Source organism: Schistocerca nitens, chromosome 4 (genome assembly GCF_023898315.1).
Source record: "Schistocerca nitens isolate TAMUIC-IGC-003100 chromosome 4, iqSchNite1.1, whole genome shotgun sequence".
Lineage (NCBI taxonomy): Eukaryota > Metazoa > Arthropoda > Insecta > Orthoptera > Acrididae > Schistocerca > Schistocerca nitens.
This window is the reverse complement of record NC_064617.1, coordinates 552702437-552721033: the sequence shown is the minus strand read 5'-3', so window position 1 is coordinate 552721033 and position 18597 is coordinate 552702437. Positions and strand designations below refer to the sequence as shown.

Genomic DNA, 18597 nt, shown 5'->3' with positions numbered 1-18597 from the left:
TACGTGCAGACCTGTGAGGGAAATATATGTCATTAGCAGTTACCTTAAAAACTAGAAAAAGAAGAACAGTTTCGATAAATTCGTTAAATATGTTCTGTCAGCTGTGCACCGTGCTATTCTCTGTAAACAGCGTCATTGGATCTCCTGTACGTAAGCGTCGGCATGGTGTAACCGGAGTGGCGACTTCAATAGACCTGCTACATATTCCAGCTGCTATTAAAAACTATTAACAGCATCAGCACTCGGGCTCTGAGATTTAGCGACACACTGCCTTGGAGTTGGAAAGAAAATAGTTACAGTAGTAAAATATCAACATATGTTTTCATTCATGGGAGTGAAACTGCATAGTCATGTTAAAGTTTATTAAGTACTTAAGTATCATAGAGACACTCCGTTAGGCATCATGAATATATTAAACACAATAACAATTTATTGAAGCAGTTCCATATGCAGAGCTCCGCAAAGAAAATAGGAGGGAAGATAAATGTTTTAATGATATGTCGACGTTAGATGCGAAGCACCAACTCCGATTTGAGAAACATGGAACAAGAAATCGTCCACGCATTTCCTAAAAGAACCACTACAATGTTTGTCTCTAGTGAGTCAGCGATTCAAGGGAAACAGATCTGTAAGGGTGAACGAGAATTTTAACTTCCCTCCTCCTCACCCAAAAAGCAAAAGTCTCTTATCTTTTCAATATTTCACTAGGTCTGAAATCAGTTAGCAGGAATCCTAAAGAAGTGAGAAGACTAGGCACTTGCATTTCATTACATGACCATGAAAACTGTGAGACGACATATAAAAGTGTCGATATCACTAGCTGGCGCATGTAGAATGTGAGAAATACGCAGAAACAGCTAATGTTTGCGAGCCATCAGCATGGGGGATCTAAGAGGCGATGGACTGATCACAAGCAGTTCTGTGCTGGGATGTGTACAGCACAGCGCCGTTCTGGGAGTCCCCTTTTCTCGGTGTAGTGTGTGCACACATAAACAAGATAGCTGTTTATTTTCACCGTACACTCAACAGCAGTTAATGGACAACGTTAAATACACACGCCCCAAAAAAATTTTCCATCACCGCGGTTACGAGAGCACCGGAACCTGTACAGAAAACAGGAATAGAGATCAACATAAACATCACTTCCGCCCTTTTTATTGCTCATGAAAACCACATACTGCACGTTGTACGACCATACCGTGGGACCTTCAGAGGTGGTGGTCCAGATTGCTGTGCTCACCGGTACCACTAATACTCGGTAGCATGTCCTAGTCGAGCGATGTCGGTATCGTGAAGGAAGTCATTCACAAGATGTGCACTATGGGGGCATGAATTGTCGTCCATGAAGACGAATGCCTCGCCAATATGTTGCCGATATGGTTGCACTATCGGTCGGAGGATGGCATTCACGTATCGTACTGCCGTTCCGACGCCTTCCATGGCCACCAGCGGCGTACGTCGGCCCCACATAATGACACCCTAAAACAGCAGGGGACCTTCACCTTGCTGCATTCTCTGAAACGTGTGTCTAAGACGTTCATCCTGACCGTTCTGCCTCCAAACACGTCTCCGACGATTCTCTAGTTGAAGGCATATGCGACACTCATCGGTGAAGAGAACGTGATGCCAATCCTGAGCGGTCTATTCGGCATGTTGTTGGGCCCATCTGTACCGCGCTGCATGGTGTCGTGGTTGCAAAGATGGACCTCAAATGGTTCAAATGGCTCTGAGCACTATGGGACTTAACATCTACGGTCATCAGTCCCCAAGAACTTAGAACTACTTAAGCCCAAGTAACCTAAGGACATCACACAACACCCAGTCATCACGAGGCAGAGAAAATCCCTGACCCCGCCGGGAATCGAACCCGGGAACCCGGGCGTGGGAAGCGAGAACGCTACCGCACGACCACGAGCTGCGGACAGATGGACCTCGCCATCGACGTTGGGAGTGAAGTTGTGCATCATGCAGCCTATTGCTCACAGACTGAGCTGTAATACTATGTCCTGTGGCTGCACGAAAAACATTATTCAACATGGTGGCGTTGCTGTTAGGGTTCCTCCGAGCCATAATCTGTAGGTAGAGGTCATCCACTGCAGTAGTAGCGCCCTTGGGCGGCCTGTGCGAGTCATGTCATCTACAGTTTTTGTCTCTCTCTATCTCCTCCAAGTCCGAAAAACATTTCTTCGATTGATTCTGAGACGCCTGAACCCTTACATTGTTGAGAGCCCTTTCTGGCACAAAGTAACAAAGCGGACACGATCGAACCGCGGTGTTGACCGTCTAGGCATGGTTGAACTACAGACAAATATAAAGGCCGTAAATTCAACAAAATACCTAGGAATTACAACTACCAACAACTTAAATTGGAAGGAACACACAGAAAATGTTTGGGGAAGTCTAGACATAGACTGTGTTTTATTGGCAGGACACTTAGAAAACGTAACAGAGATACTAAGGAGACTGCCTACACGACGCTTATCCGTCCTCATTTAGATTAGTGCTGCGCTGTGTGGGATACTTACCAGATAGAACTCACGGAATACATTGAAAAAGTTCAGCACCTTTTGTATTGTCGCTAAATATGGTAGAGAGTGTCACTGAAATGATATAGGATTTGGGCTGGACTTCATTAAAAGAAAGGCATTTTTCTTTCAGACGGAATCTTCTCACGAAATTTCAATCACCGACTTTCTCTTCCGAATTCGGAAATATTTTGTTGACACCGATCTACATAGGGAGAAACGATCACCACTATGAAATAAGGGAAACCAGAGCTCGTACGGAAAGATATAGGTGTTCGTTCTTTCAAGGCACTATACGAGATTGGAATAATAGAGATGAACCCTCTGCCAGGCACTTGAATGTGATTTGTAGAGTATCCACCTAAATGTTAATGTTAAAAGCAACACGAGCCATGTACCTCTTTCCTGGTGGAATGACTGGAACTGATCGGCTGTCGGACCCCCTCCGCCTAATAGGCGGTGCTCGTGCCTGGTTGTTTACATCTTTGGGCCGGTCTAGTGACATCTCTGAACAGTCAAAGGGAATGTGTCTGTGATAAAATATAGTCAAAGTCTGTCTTAGGTGTTCTGGGAATCGGGGTAACGCAAAACTTATTTTGATGTGTTTATCTCAACTAGTAGTCACACAGTGTAAATTTCAGCTCGTTACTTATGCACAGACCCAGAAAGATTTTTCAGCTGTCATAGTATTATAATCTTTATAGCATCCACGAGCTGACACTGACTGTGAGGAAGCAAAATGGGTCAGATACGTAACACTGATTTCTTCTGTTCCATTAAATGTGTATTACTGTGCCAATGGAGCATAATGTAAAAAATTCCCCCTTTTAAATTAGTAATAACTGTGCATTACTTAGCATGTTTCACGTTATGAATAACACCTGCACATACACAGAAAGTGTGAAGTAACGAGACTGCTCTCTACAACAGTGTTTAGGTCACAGCGAGGGGAAAGCTGAATACTATGTGTTACTGTCAGAAAACTTAGAAAGTATAGTAAATATACCAAAAGAGATTGCCTACATTACGCCCATTAGCCCTCTTTTAGTGTACTGCCGCGTGGTACGGAATCTTTACGATATGGGATAGATTAGTTTCCTAGGCAAGGACGTGTCTAATTTACGTTTCAGTTCTTACTCAATCCGCGTGTGCGCTCCCAGCGCTGTTTACAATAGATAACATTGTACGCGTCATAAAGATTTTCCCAGGCCATGCTACTGTATATACGAAAACCATACCAATGATCAGACGTTTAACACCCGTATGCTACCTTGTGATATGAAGTGGAGAGTACTTATGGTCCCCGCTTCATTAGTGGATGATGTGTGGAAAGAACGATTGTCGATAAACCACCATATTACCTCTAATTTTCTCGTTGTGGTTATTTCACGAGATTTCTTTAGGAGGAAGTAACATGTTTACAAATTCTTCCTGGAAAATATTCTCTTGGATTTTCGTTAGAAAACATTTCCGTGATGCACCGTTCTTGTACAGAGTACCACTGCAGTTAGTTTAGCGTCTCTGTAACGCCCTAATGTCGCTTCGCCATCTAAACGATCATGTTCTTAGAACTAGTCTAACTCTTCCATTGATGTGGCCTGACAATGTTCTTAAAATATATAGAAGGAGTGTTTTTAAGCCACTTCTTTTGTGGATGAATTACACTCCATTAAGATACCACCAATACATCTGAGCCTAGCGTCTGTTTATCTGTACATTTATTTTAATGTAATCGTTCCACTTTATGTTGTACTGGACGGTTATTTCTAGGCATTCCGCGATTATTTTGGGTTGTAGTGATTCTTCATCAATCGGGTAACCATACAGGACTGGATATTTTGCCCTATGTAGATACAATACATCACACATACTTAAACTCGGTGCCAACTTCCAGTTCCTGTAGCAACCATCGATCCTTTGCAAATCTGCCTGCAATTCGCTACGCTCTACTCACATTCCCATCTCCTCATCTGCAACCAGCCTCACGAAGTTTCAGACTTTATCCACAGGATAATTATATTGGTGCTGCTGCTATGCAGGTTAGCCATATCCAAACAAGTGACATTTCATCGATAGTGCCTATGTGTGATCCATATGTATTTTTTACTACTAAAGTAGAAGTTATTTACCACTGAAGTTTCATGGGCATTTGTACTCGAAATATAATGAATTTTCAAAAATAATAATATGGAAAAGTTTATTATGAAACAAGATCCAATAAATTTTTGTTCAGAGATCGGTAGGAGTAGTTGCATATAATGGTAAGCAACCTGCACATCTTTCACACACGTGCTATTACTCTCCACCCCACAACTCTTACACAGACAGGATATTTCTCGGTGTATATATATTGAAACACAATCACCCCCCCCCCTCCATTTTTTAGTAATTTTTGGCAGCCGAACTGTTCCCTTGCACAGTGAAGTGGTACATGCTGAAAAACACTAATCTATTTACAACGTTTTCGATGATTGTGATCAGCATCTTGGAACTGTAATCATAAGTGTGCATCACGACAAGCAACTTTTGGGAATTTTTTGTATGCATGGTGTTGCTCTTCCCACCGAAACACTTTCCCATGGAGGAAATTTAGCGGTGTGCAGTCGGTAAAGGATCAGCCTCAATGTCTTAATACTGTGAGATGTCTCTCCCAAGTGAACATTACATCCCACCGATTAAAATGTCTAGAACAACTGAAGAAAAACAAGGTAATGACAACCAGGTGTTAATGTCAAATGGTATCCTTGCTTGGGGGCTCACTTTAATGAATGAAAGACTTTGATATGATTTTAGAAGAAATAAGACCAGTTGGTTTTAGCAAAATGATGCAGATAATTTAGATATGGTGATAACACACCTTTGCTTGGATCAAACATCAATTAGATTCCTTTGTTCATGATTAGAGATCTGTACGTATTATGATAAGCAAATTCCATGTGTTTTGTATGCATACTGTTACCCTTAGGACTGTATATTTATTGGCAGTCGAAATGAGCGTACGGCATTGTGGGCCGGGACTCCCCCATTCGGGGAAGGTCGGCTGCCGAGGGCAAGTACTTATTGCATTCGACGCCACATTGGGTGACTAGCCCGTCGGAGATGGGGAAGAAATGGTTATGAGGACAGCAGAGCACCCAGTTCCTGAGCGGAGAGAATCTCCTGCCCCAGCCGAGAATCGAACTCGGGCTCCCTGGCGGGCACTCCGCAGCGCTGACCACTCAGCTAACGTGGGCGGACTGTATATTTATTAACGGAGACGTTAAAAGGTGATGACATGTTTTAAAATTAATTCATTTTCGGAAAATTTTGTCTATACATACACATTGCTATGACTTTTTAATTGCATGAAACAAGAGTGCGGCATTCGACTGCCTTTTAAATGTAGGGCGTGTAACTGGAACTGTTAACGTGGTCACATGACCAGAAGCGTCAGCATGTTGGATCCTCATAGTAAATAACAAGACATGAAACCGCACCTCATCAGTGTTCTGTGGTACCAGACAGTGTCATCATATCTCGCTCCAAAGTGCTAAACATCTCTCAGCTATTAGGGATTCAGATGAGGCCATCCGATGAACAGTTTGGTTTGTGGTTGTTACTGAAGACTCTGGACAATATTTTATTAACATTGGTAACGTGAATTTTTCCATAAATAGCATTCTCCTTAAAAAGAAAAATTTACATATACATTGCGGGACCGTTTCGAGACAACATTGTGGTGGTTAACGTCTGTTATCATGTGGGATGTCAAGAACAACGAAAGAAGTGCAGGTTTGTAATTTTAAAGAAAAAAATTACACTTATCTACTTGATAAATTCCTCAAGATCATTTCTGCAAGACAAGGTGTAAAGGAAAAAAGTACCACATTTCCACATGGGAACATGACAGAAAGATGCATATTCGAATAAATGTGTTAGAACAATTTCGAAGAAATACACAAATCATGTAGGTGTAACACAGACTGATACTGTCTGATATTAAAATGGATGTCAAATGGATCAACTGCCTACAGTTTGCAACATCATCGTATACACGACTGTTATCTCATGGACGTGGATATAATGCATGATTTTGCAGAGCTCTGTACGGAAATGGGGATGCGTGACTACCTAACATCAAACAACGAGTTTGGTGTGAGAGGAGACTACCAAGGAAAAAGGAATTTGACTGGAAGCAACGATAAGACAGTCGGAATATACTGATTAACATGAACAAGATCCTGTGGTAGAATAAAGGTGTTTAATAGAGCAGACAGAAAGCGTGAAAGGAGCTCTTGTAGGAGTATCGAAATTTTCAGTACACTCAAAAACTTTCGGTAATACCTAAAATACTCATTTTCGTTTTTTTGTTTTATAATACTTTTTTTATTTTGTATATGACTGTATCGATTACAAAGGAGGCGATAATATCATCAAAAGCAATGGATGCCAGTCTTCTGCAAATGCTTCTCTTGTCGTCATGGGGAAATAACATAGGCCTGACGAAAGACACCTTTTCGAAATCTCGCACCTGGTATGCAGCGCTTCACAAAATGGCATCTGCTACATTTTAAAGGCATTTTAAGGAGCTCAGAGTAGTACTATATAAAAGAAGAATATTTTGTGCTTACAGTAATGTCAAAGAAGGCAAGTGTTCACTTTTTATGTTAGAGTGAAAAATCCTTTCAGATGTTGTCAAATGGCAATTTGTCATAACACAGAATAAAAGTACAACACTTTGCCAGAATAAAAGGGCAGAGGATTCACTAATTTTTCTCAGTGTAGGGCCAATTTATTTGGTTTTAAATTTATATACAATAAAGTGTGCTATAGGTCTGAAGGGGTTAACCACACAACATGCAAATTTAAATAAAAAAAATATGCACCGTTTGACAAAAGGCATTTTAAGAGTAAGATATATGCTGTATTTGTTTTTCAAATATGCCCAACTAAACAGTTGTAATAAAATTAAACTTTAAAATGTATTATCTCAAAACATCTCTTTTCCATTCCAAAGTTTCGCTGTTTTATAACTTACCCAAATTTAGAAATAGAAATCTATATTTAAAGAGATGTTCATAAATTATTGCTGAATTTAAAAATGAAAATAACTCAAAATCCAATAATGGCAAGATGGTCCTTTTCGCAATCCGTCTCAGATATGTCAAAACACAAGTGCAGGAGTGAACAAAGTTGCTGGTAACCATTTTACAGATTTTATACGGTCACCATATATGCAGCAGTGAGAAACTTTTACTGTCAAAAGAACATGGTATTGCCAGACTAGAAGTACGATTTATAACCATGGAACGGACTGTGTGTTTGGATCTATGAAGCAAACAATATTATTCCACAGGTCTTAGGAAAGAAAAAGAAATACTATGTCAAACAGACTTGAACCATTCTCTATTAAAGTTATTATTCCTCTAGGTACAGTTAATGCTTATGTCTACAAAAACTAATACTAGATCTGGAGGGGATCAAAGTCAAAATATGAAAGCTGAGGCATATGGTTGAAAGGAATTGCCGTGAAGGAATAATATTAACTACTACCGGAGAAAGAGCAGCTTATTGAACACATGCAAGTAAGGCTAACAAATTACTTTAAACAAATTGTATAGAAAAACTTGTGTACAACAGTGGGATACAAATTTTCTGCTATAAACCATTCTGTATTGAAATAAAATGTGTACATAAAACCCACCTTCATCATGAGCATGCTTTAATAAGGAAAGGCGACCTGAAGGAGAGTACAGCAGTGCACACATTGTTCAGCATAACTGCCTGCGATGGATTCACTGCCACAGAGCTTCCACAGGCTGACGGCACGACGGCTCTCAACCATTAGCTGTTCCTGCTTGTTTCCAACATTTCACGTGTACAGTATACAACCTAAAAAACGCGTCAAACGTGAACTGCGCCTCAGTCAAAAATTAAAAGCCAGAAAACTGAATTTTGCAAGCGGTTTCCGTTATAATCAACAGTTTTTGGCGAAATCAGCAACTATTGGCTGTGCCGGTGTATGGTCTCTGAGGTGTTTCTTCATGTTTGTAGGCAAAAATACGCTCCTAGCGCTGGGTGTGGTGTGAGGTTGGAAGTTAAGGTGACCTGTCACTGGCGTGGTGTGGTTGCTGCAAAAGGATAGCCACAGCCATACTGAGCGTAGCACTGCAGAGGAGTGCGACATGCGTTGTCTTGCGTGGTCAGAATGTACTGCGTGACCGAGCCCGTCACGTGCACTGTGTTTGTAATTAAATACTGCTTTATGGATGCCCTGCAATTTATTACAAATGATCCTGGATGTTTAAATACTGATAAAACCAGGTCTTCCGTTGCACCTGACTCCATTTTTCTGTGTCCATTCCTTTCCTTCTCCAATTCCTGACTCTTATTGCTTTGAGTTCTTCTTCCATAACTTTAATCCATCTTTTTCTGGGTCTTCTCTGTACATGATTATCTGATAATATTCTTCCTTGCTTTATTTTCATTGCAATATTTATCTGCCCAGAAAGTGTTTGTAGTTCTGAGTTTGTTCTCAACCACCTGCTTTCTTTCTCTCTCACTGTCCTAAATATATCAGACAAAGTCTTCCTACCCCATCTCAGTAACCTGCCATTTTCCTTCATAGCCTTTAGATCCATAAGTTACGTTACTGTAGGTCTTAACATAGTCAGTTATATTTCAATTATTTTATTCCTGGACTTCAATGTATTCTGAAAGGAACCTGTTTTCCATTTCTACAGCTGTCCTGTTATCTTCGGTTAGTGTCGAACCCTCGTATTTACTCTTCCATTCTTTGAAATTCTTTACCGTTAATTTTTGTTGTAGTCTCTCCTCCTGACGTCCCATCATCAAATATTTTTTTTGCCCGTGTTCACTTCAAGTCCTAACTTCCGTGATGCTCCTTCTAATAGACCATAATTGTCCTTCAGGTTTCTGTCATTCCTCATACTTAATGCTACACCATTAACGTACGAAACCACGTGGACCCATGGGTTAAATAATATACTCCCAGGATTAATCGGTCTTTGCGCATTACCTTCTCTAGTGCTAACTTAAAGAGTAGTGCAGAGATCACATCTTCCTGCCCTCCCTACATGGAACTCTGTTGTCAACTTTTGTTCTATTCTGTCCTTACAGAGTGTCACTTTTATTCTCACTCCCATCAGCCTCAATGATTTTATTAGGATTCTAAAACCTTGCATATTTGGTGGGTCTATTCTGATCTAGGCTGTCATATGCTTATTTAAAACCGATGTACAACTGATGCAGTTGCTTCTGATATTCAGAAAACTTCTGGTGTAGACCATGCTGTGTTTAAATGAAGTTTAGCCATAACACCCGTCCATTTTATGTGCATGCACACTGTAACAAGAAAAGGCGACTCGTAGAACGGCATGGAGGCCTACTCATTGGAGTGTGCGACTGCCTGTGATCGGTCCAGTATCTCATAGCTCCCTCATGCAGTAAGAGTCGATGGCTCACGAACATTAGCTGTTCCTGCATATTTCGCACATTCCATACATGGAAGTGTATGACTCGATAGAAGGAGTCAAAAGTAAATTGACTTTCAGCCTTAGTGATGAATAGTTAAACTGAATTTCTACAATAAATTTTTGTCGAGAAATGTACTAATAATATTCAGGATCTCTTAGCTGTGCTGGCCCATGCTCTCCTTGATATTCCTTTGCGTACTGGGGTCAAAATATATGTCCCTTGCACGTCACTCACAACAGGCGTGGTGTGGGGCTGTGGTTGGGAGAAAAGACGGTTCCAGCTCTGGCGTGGTGTGGGTGCCACAAACAAGTGGCAGAACACATAGCGTGAGGTCCACTGTGGAAGCCGGCAGAAGGTGGTGGCTCGTTCAATCACCGATGTATTTAGAGTCTGAGCATGCCACCTCCAGTGAGTTTGTATTTAAATACTGCCACACACATGTCCTGTGACGAGCTGCAAATTTTCCTAAATATTTAAATAAATAGACCACGTAATAAGTAACTGCGTAAAACAAGTAGATCCTTGATAATCCTTGTGATACAGCGCGACCACACGAAAAGTGTAAGAACTCTTGCATTGTATTTTAGTAACGTATTATTGCTACACACATCTCTGTAGGGACTCAAGAACGTCCCTAATTGTTTAAACAAATAGATCATGAATTATGTAGCTGTTTTACAAATGTCAAATAAGCTATCTCACTAAGATTTTTACTTAATTTAACGTCGTCTTACACTGGATTATGTCCACTGTGATGTCATGGGGTGACGTCGAGGGTCGGCTAATATGAACTCTTACACATCCATCATGTTGGTGACTCTTTACCTTCCTGCCATCTTGGACCGCCATGTTTGATTTTGGCACTCAAATTGGGGACCATGTTTGATCAGAAATTAGTTGCGTAATAAGTTGTTTTCGTAAGGGCATTAAAGTGAATAATAAATAGGAGGTCCTAAATGAACACACTTCATGCAAGTTCACCAACCAACATTAATGGGAGGGGCAAAGGAGAGGAGAGAGTGTGTACTTGACCATGAAGGGCGGGGAATGGGCTCACAGATCAGTGGGCCGGTATGCCCATAGTTCCATTACTGTCGTCTTATACTATATCATATACTGCAGTTCATCAACTATTTTATCTGTAGTTGTAGTTCCGATACATCCTACACTTTGCTTAAGAATAGTGATAACTGAAGGAAGACTAGTATGATGGTACATTATTCAAAATTATTTAAATGTATGTTACACTATGCAGCTACTTTAGGCTGCGGTATGGACATAACTATGAGATTAAGTCTTGTAATACACTATTGCGCGACATGTACCAAAAACATGTAAGGAAAGCTAATAATCGTTCACATAATCCCTAACTCAAGACCACTGCCTACAAATCTATGCATCTCCTCTTTCGTCTCTCTCTCCTATGTGATCGCTCCTTAACAGCTACCGTAAAATAGTAAGAAAAATCGCTTAAGTGATGTGTTAATTGAACTGTAGGTAACATATCAAAATTAAATGTAATTACAGTTTCATTCGAACATTTTTCCAGGAATCCAACCCCCGAGGCGGATCCTGTGGTGTGGGAGCCCTATAACCTGACCAATCGCAGCTACCTGCTGATGCAGGCCAACTTCACGCTCGCACACAACAGGCTTGGTGAGCGCATGGACTTCTGGAACGATAACGTGCCATTGGAGGCGTTCCCCGGGACCTACTGACGAGAGTTACATGAGATTCTGAATATTGGATTAGCACTTCGACATTACGAAACTTTTGTTCAATATTTCACACAAGTAGTTTTGCATGTTTTAAAAGAAGCTTTTTACAAAAATCGCTGCGAAATAAAATATTAGTATAGATATTTCTTCCTATATCTCTGCTTTGTGTTCTTTGTTTAAACACGTGACGTATCCGCACGTCACACTATTTGTTGTTTTGTACAACCAATATTTATTTGCGAAATTATAATTACGGTACCTTTTCTCTGTAGGTAACTGTTTCCTTTGGAATAGCCTTTTTTCGATCATCCTATACTGTAATAGAGTGCAGGGTATTCTTTAAGTCACAGGTGTGATTTCTTTAAAAACCTCAGTTGTTACCACGTTTCAAATCCTTTTGGTAACTGCGCCGACCTTGATGACGTCTAAGTCGACGAGGAGTTAGTTTCTGTCCACACACATCTGCCATATGGCCATACAATGTTCGTCACAGAGAAAAAGTTAAAACTGCAAGTTCACAGAGCAGGCTTGCTTCCAAAACTCTTAAATACTTATTTCACAAGAAATTTCTAATAGAATGTGAATTTCCTCAGTTTGTGTAATTGTTTTACGAACACAACAAGAGGAAATTTTAAGATATATACTTCGAATGGTTGACAGTGTTGTGGAAAAATGGTTTATCTTGATGTAAAACACTACAGTTGAAACGCCCCTTAGAAAAATTAGTGAATTACTGTGCTGATAAACCCCTTATGTTATTTGATTTTCAAACAGCTGAACAAAACTGAACAAGCACGGACATTTCTCTCTTTACTTATACAGATCATCAATAAACTGACACACAATATTTTTAATAGATCTGTTGACAGAAAGTGTTCACATTAGCAAATGCATTTAATTTTATCTTTTAAAACCAATGCTGCAACGCAGCTGGAAACCAGATATCAAATGAAATAAGCAACTATGTAAAGCAAAGCATAAAAACATCATTCAATAGCCATGTGGCATTTATTAAGTCACTAGAAATTGTCTCAACTCTCGTAGAAAGACACTTGTCATAATCAGGTGTGCAGATGTAAGAATATTTCCCATCAATTCATAAGTATTTCGGTAAGTAGCACAAAGTACGTGCTCCACAGTATAATCATATTTTTTTAAGTAATAGCATGTCATATTTGCGATGCTTTCTACAAAGGAACGTCAATAGCGAGGTTAATGGCCTCTTTTTTCTCCACCTAATGGCTTTTCTCCAGGCAGCTGGCACAGCTGGGCGCCCATAACGCATAGCGTCAAGGTCACCTAGCTTTCTTACCGAAATATTTACGAGAGCAGTTTGCGCTACAGTGACAGTCTCCTATAAAAAAATTTCACAGATCGAAGAATTACAGTAGAAATGCGTAGAAACGAAATCTTATGAATAGCAGTGTTGTGATACATTCATGTATGAATACACAAGTCATAGCTCGTAAAGTACGATTCTTGGTTTCCAATATCCTTTTTCACAAACCAGAGTCCCTAACTTCTATTCATTATTCGTATACATATAAACACGTGATCACATTCCTCATATACCGCAGCATCAGCGTATTGATCATTAACATACCTCAACAGCATAATACACATCGTCATCGTAATAATAACATCATAAAACCTCATCAAAAGTCAAAACGTCGTAGCTTTCTGCAATAATTTCAAAGCCTAAAAAAAAATTCTCTGCTCATTTCAGTAGTGTCATCTACCTCAAACGTACTTTAAAAATCATGATCCCATACCAAATACATCATTCAAAGCTCTCATAGTATCACAATGGTTCCAAAAAAAATATGAACATTTTACAAAGTACAGACAAAATACATTTACATAAGTGTGAAGTTATCTAACTGGGTAATTGCTTAAACAAGTGTCGCTGATGTAGTAAAAAAAAAGAAGTTTGTCTCTCTCAGTTAAATGATCAGATAGCTGTGTAATTATGTGTTAGAGAAATATGGTACCGATGCGTAAAGGTGTGTAAGCAAATACCATATTAGCTAGGGCTCCTTGTGCTTGCCAAACACATGGTACACAAAGTAAGCGTGTACCCCCTGAGGATTAAATAATTATATCCTCAGGTGTTACAGATTACAGCAGTGATATGAAATGTATCAAGGAAAACCTTTGTATCTTCGTAATTCAAAAATCTTTATAAATAAATGTTTTAAGTAAAAAATGAATCACTCAAATGCTTGTCCCGTAGCGCTCAATGTGGGTATTGCTGTAAGATAATTCTGTGGAAGTGTCGTAGTTATCGTCCTCCGTAAGCAAAGTTCTGCAGAAGTCAATGTACTCACCTCTTCATAAACAAAAGAGAAATGCTTTGCGTATAGATCTCGTAGTTATTACGCTTATTGCCGTTATCAAGAAGGTACTGTACTGTAAAGTATTGTTCTGCTACGGAAAAGGCTGTCTCATTGTAGCTATACCACAAAAATTATTACTAAAACATGTTTTACTTTCCAGAAGAATTCAGAAAAACTGTGCAGATATGAAACAGATATAGCGCAAAAGCAGTAATATAAATTGTGTCACTCACTAGTAGCATCGTGATATAATCGTGTAGCAGTCAAATAAACTAACCACTGTGTCATCTGGTATGTCTCAGAAAGTACTTTAAATCCAGATTGTATTTTCCAAAATGTTGCATTAAAATCTCATTAGCAGTACCGGTATATGTTCTAAGTATGTAAGCCTTATAGTCGTTACGTAATCGTGCAACTAACAAGCAAGAATGTACACACACAATAACACTGTGTCGTCTGTTCACTATAACAATGCATTTGTAATTACTGTCTAAATATTTTCCCTAGGTTCTAGACTGGATAGTTAACTTCAAAACATTGTTGCATGTTAACAGTTTATAAGTGTGTCCAAGCGTACTAGTAATGTGGAGTGAAAAAATTTATAGCAAAGACTTAGTTAAAAAGCAGATTATCTCTCAATAAACGGTTTTACATGTGAAATGTGGTGCAATCTTTTACTCTTCCTAGTATGCAGAGTTTCAGCTTCAACGCAATTCTCATGGGGTATACGACGGATTCTGTAAGGTCCAGCCGGCCGGTGTGGCCATGCGGTTGTAGGCGCTTCAGTCTGGAACCGCATGACCGCTACGGTCGCAGGTTCGAATCCTGCCTCAGGCATAGATGTGTGTGATGTCTTTAGGTTAGTTAGGTTTAAGTAGTTGTAAGTTCTAGGGCACCGATGACCACAAATGTTAAGTCCCATAGTGCTCAGAGCCATTTTGTAAGGTCCATTGTAAATCAGTAAGAATTTGTGACTCAAGTATTTCTTCTTATATGACAATGAATGAGCTTTAATGAGACATTTTGACCAATATATAATTTCTTTGCATTTTCTTTACCGTGTAGTTTTCTCCTTTTGTCTGCTGCAAAAAAAATGGTTCAAATGGCTCTGAGCACTATGGGACTCAACTGCTGAGGTCATTAGTCCCCTAGAACTTAGAACTAGTTAAACCTAACTAACCTAAGGACATCACAAACATCCATGCCCGAGGCAGGATTCGAACCTGCGACCGTAGCGGTGTTGCGGTTCCAGACTGCAGCGCCTTTAACCGCACGGCCACTTCGGCCGGCTGTCTGCTGCACAATTTATATTTTTAATAGTCAAATCAATTATGTCTTTGTGTCGAAGTTTACGTATATTCGGAAAAGATACAATCTCTCTGATTCTGTTTGGTGGTTCTTCATTCTTCAGTACAAGAATAGGTGGCAAGGCAGTGGAGTCATGAGGCATTTCATTCAGCACATTTTGAAATAAGTGTAAATATCTGTCCCAATGCTGATGCTTTCTGTGACAATAAAGTCTGCAAAGGTTATTGATTTCTTTCATAATCCGTTCTGACGGGTTACAGTGTGGTGGGTACAATGAAATAAAAACAGGTTTGATTTTATGATTCCGAAGCATGCGTGACCAAACAGCAGATCTGAATTCAGGACCGTTATCTGAAATGACTTTACTAACGTGTCCAACTTCACGTGTGAAATTTTTTAACAAAGGCGTTGGATACAGACCGTCCGGGGGCTTTACGTAACAGTGTGAAAGAAACAAATTTTGAAGTAAGTTCAACAGCGACTAGAAAGTACGAAAATCCATTCGATGGCCTGACAAGGGGTCCCAAGAGATCAACAGCAGCAAATTCTTTTAATTTAGAAGGAATGATAGGAAACAACGGAACACGATGTGAGATGGTAGATGGTTTAGCTTTTTGACGAAGTTTACAAATAGACAAGACTCTTCGAATTCTCTTTTCCATATTGTTAAAATAACACGTCGTCCGAAGAATATGATAACATTTTCTTGGACCAAAATGTACGTAGCTGAAATGAAGGTACCAAATGAGCTTAGTATCAGAATCGTCAGGAATGCGAAGTACCCATAGCTTGTCATCAACAGTGCAGCGTTTGAAGAGTATGTTGTTTCTAACCAGATAATAATGCCGAATCTGTGTGTGCGTCTTTTCATACCATTTACTTTTGATGTCTTTCCAAATCGGATCTTTATCTTGCTCATGAGCAATGTCCTTTAAAGATGTGGTGATAAAGTTTTCAAAGGCGACTTTCTGAATGTAATGAACACAGAAATTTTTCTCGAGATTGCCTTCTGTGTTACTTTTCTCAAGGCCAGCCGGTGCACGTGACAGTGCGTCCGCAACAGTGTTCTCCTTGCCGGGAATGTAGACTATTGTGAAGTGGAATTCTTGCAGAAACAATGCCCAACGTTTTAACAAATGTAATGTACTGCGAATACATAGAAAGATAGATCCCTTATCATTTAGCTACAAAATAGCAGGTCAGCAACTGGAAGCATTTAATTCCATAAATTATCTGGGAGTACGCATTAGGAGTGATTTAAAATGGAATGATCATATAAAGTTGATCGTTGGTAAAGCAGATGCCAGACTGAGATTCATTGGAAGAATTCTAAGGAAATGCAATCCGAAAACAAAGGAAGTAGGTTACAGTACGCTTGTTCGCCCACTGCTTGAATACTGCTCAGCAGTGTGGGATCCGTACCAGATAGGGTTGATAGAAGAGATAGAGAAGATCTAACGGAGAACAGCGCGCTTCGTTACAGGATCATTTAGTAATCGCGAAAGGGTTACGGAGATGATAGATAAACTGCAGTGGAAGACTCTGCAGGAGAGACGCTCAGTAGCTCGGTACGGCCTTTTGTTGAAGTTTCGAGAACATACCTTCACCGAAGAGTCAAGCAGTATATTGCTCCCTCCTACGTATATCTCGCGAAGAGACCGTAAGGATAAAATCAGAGAGATTAGAGCCCACACAGAAGCATACCGACAATCCTTCTTTCCACGAACAATACGAGACTGGAATAGAAGGGAGAACCGATAGAGGTACTCAAGGTACCCTCCGCCACACACCGTTAGGCGGCTTGCGGAGTATGGATGTAGATGTCATGATGTAATTTTGAAGACATAAGAAATTGTACTGCACGATGATCACTGTATACTTTTACGTGCTTACCAGATAGAAAGAAACGGAATTTGTTAAATGCCCAAACGATAGCTAAAGCTTCTAATTCAGTAACGGAATATTTTTTTTCAGATTTTGTTAGCACTCGGCTAGCAAAAGCAATGGTTTTCTGAACAGTAGCGTCATTTTCTATGGCTTCTTGAAATAAATGGGCACCAAGACCGACTTTAGAAGAATTTGTGCTAAGGCAGAAATCTTGTGACAGATCTGGATGAGGTAGTATTGGCGCGTTAAGTAGCGCTTCTTACAAAGAATTGAATTCCAATTGTGCTTGTTCGTCCCAGTCCCAAATAGTATTTGTTCCAGTGAGAGAACAAAGTTTTGGTGTAACTAGAATTTGCATATTAAGAAAACGACGGTAAAAATTTACGAGACCTAGAAAACTGCGGACTTGTTTTTTTGTGGATGGAACTGGAATGGCTCTGATTGCTTCTAACTTTTCAGGATCCGGCTGAATGTTTCAGAAGAAATAATATGTCCCAAAAACTTCACCTTTGTCCTACCGAATTAAGATTTTTCCAAGTTAACTGTAATTCCAGATTCTGCAAAAATACACTCCTGGAAATGGAAAAAAGAACACATTGACACCGGTGTGTCAGACCCACCATACTTGCTCCGGACACTGCGAGAGGGCTGTACAAGCAATGATCACACGCACGGCACAGCGGACACACCAGGAACCGCGGTGTTGGCCGTCGAATGGCGCTACCTGCGCAGCATTTGTGCACCGCCGCCGTCAGTGTCAGCCAGTTTGCCGTGGCATACGGAGCTCCATAGCAGTCTTTAACACTGGTAGCATGCCGCGACAGCGTGGACGTGAACCGTATGTGCAGTTGACGGACTTTGAGCGAGGGCGTATAGTGGGCATGCGGGAGGCCGGGTGGACGTACCGCCGAATTGCTCAACACGTGGGGCGTGAGGTCTCCACAGTACATCGATGTTGTCGCCAGTGGTCGGCGGAAGGTGCACGTGCCCGTCGACCTGGGACCGGACCGCAGCGACGCACGGATGCACGCCAAGACCGTAGGATCCTACGCAGTGCCGTAGGGGACTGCACCGCCACTTCCCAGCAAATTACGGACACTGTTGCTCCTGGGGTATCGGCGAGGACCATTCGCAACCGTCTCCATGAAGCTGGGCTACGGTCCCGCACACCGTTAGGCCGTCTTCCGCTCACGCCCCAACATCGTGCAGCCCGCCTCCAGTGGTGTCGCGACAGGCGTGAATGGAGGGACGAATGGAGACGTGTCGTCTTCAGCGATGAGAGTCGCTTCTGCCTTGGTGCCAATGATGGTCGTATGCGTGTTTGGCGCCGTGCAGGTGAGCGCCACA

The 18597-nt window shown here is 40.7% G+C and overlaps 1 protein-coding gene across 1 annotated transcript in view; it reads left to right on the top strand.

Annotated features, from left to right (window-relative positions):
- LOC126251827 (juvenile hormone esterase-like) overlaps nucleotides 1-12458 on the top strand; it is an 81000-nt gene extending 68542 nt beyond the window's left edge. Inside the window, exon 10 of the mRNA XM_049952489.1 lies at nucleotides 11551-12458. Coding sequence (XP_049808446.1) covers nucleotides 11551-11719 — 169 coding nt within the window. The 3' untranslated portion in view covers nucleotides 11720-12458. The remainder of the gene's footprint in view (nucleotides 1-11550) is intronic.
- Nucleotides 12459-18597: the final 6139 nt, after the last annotated feature.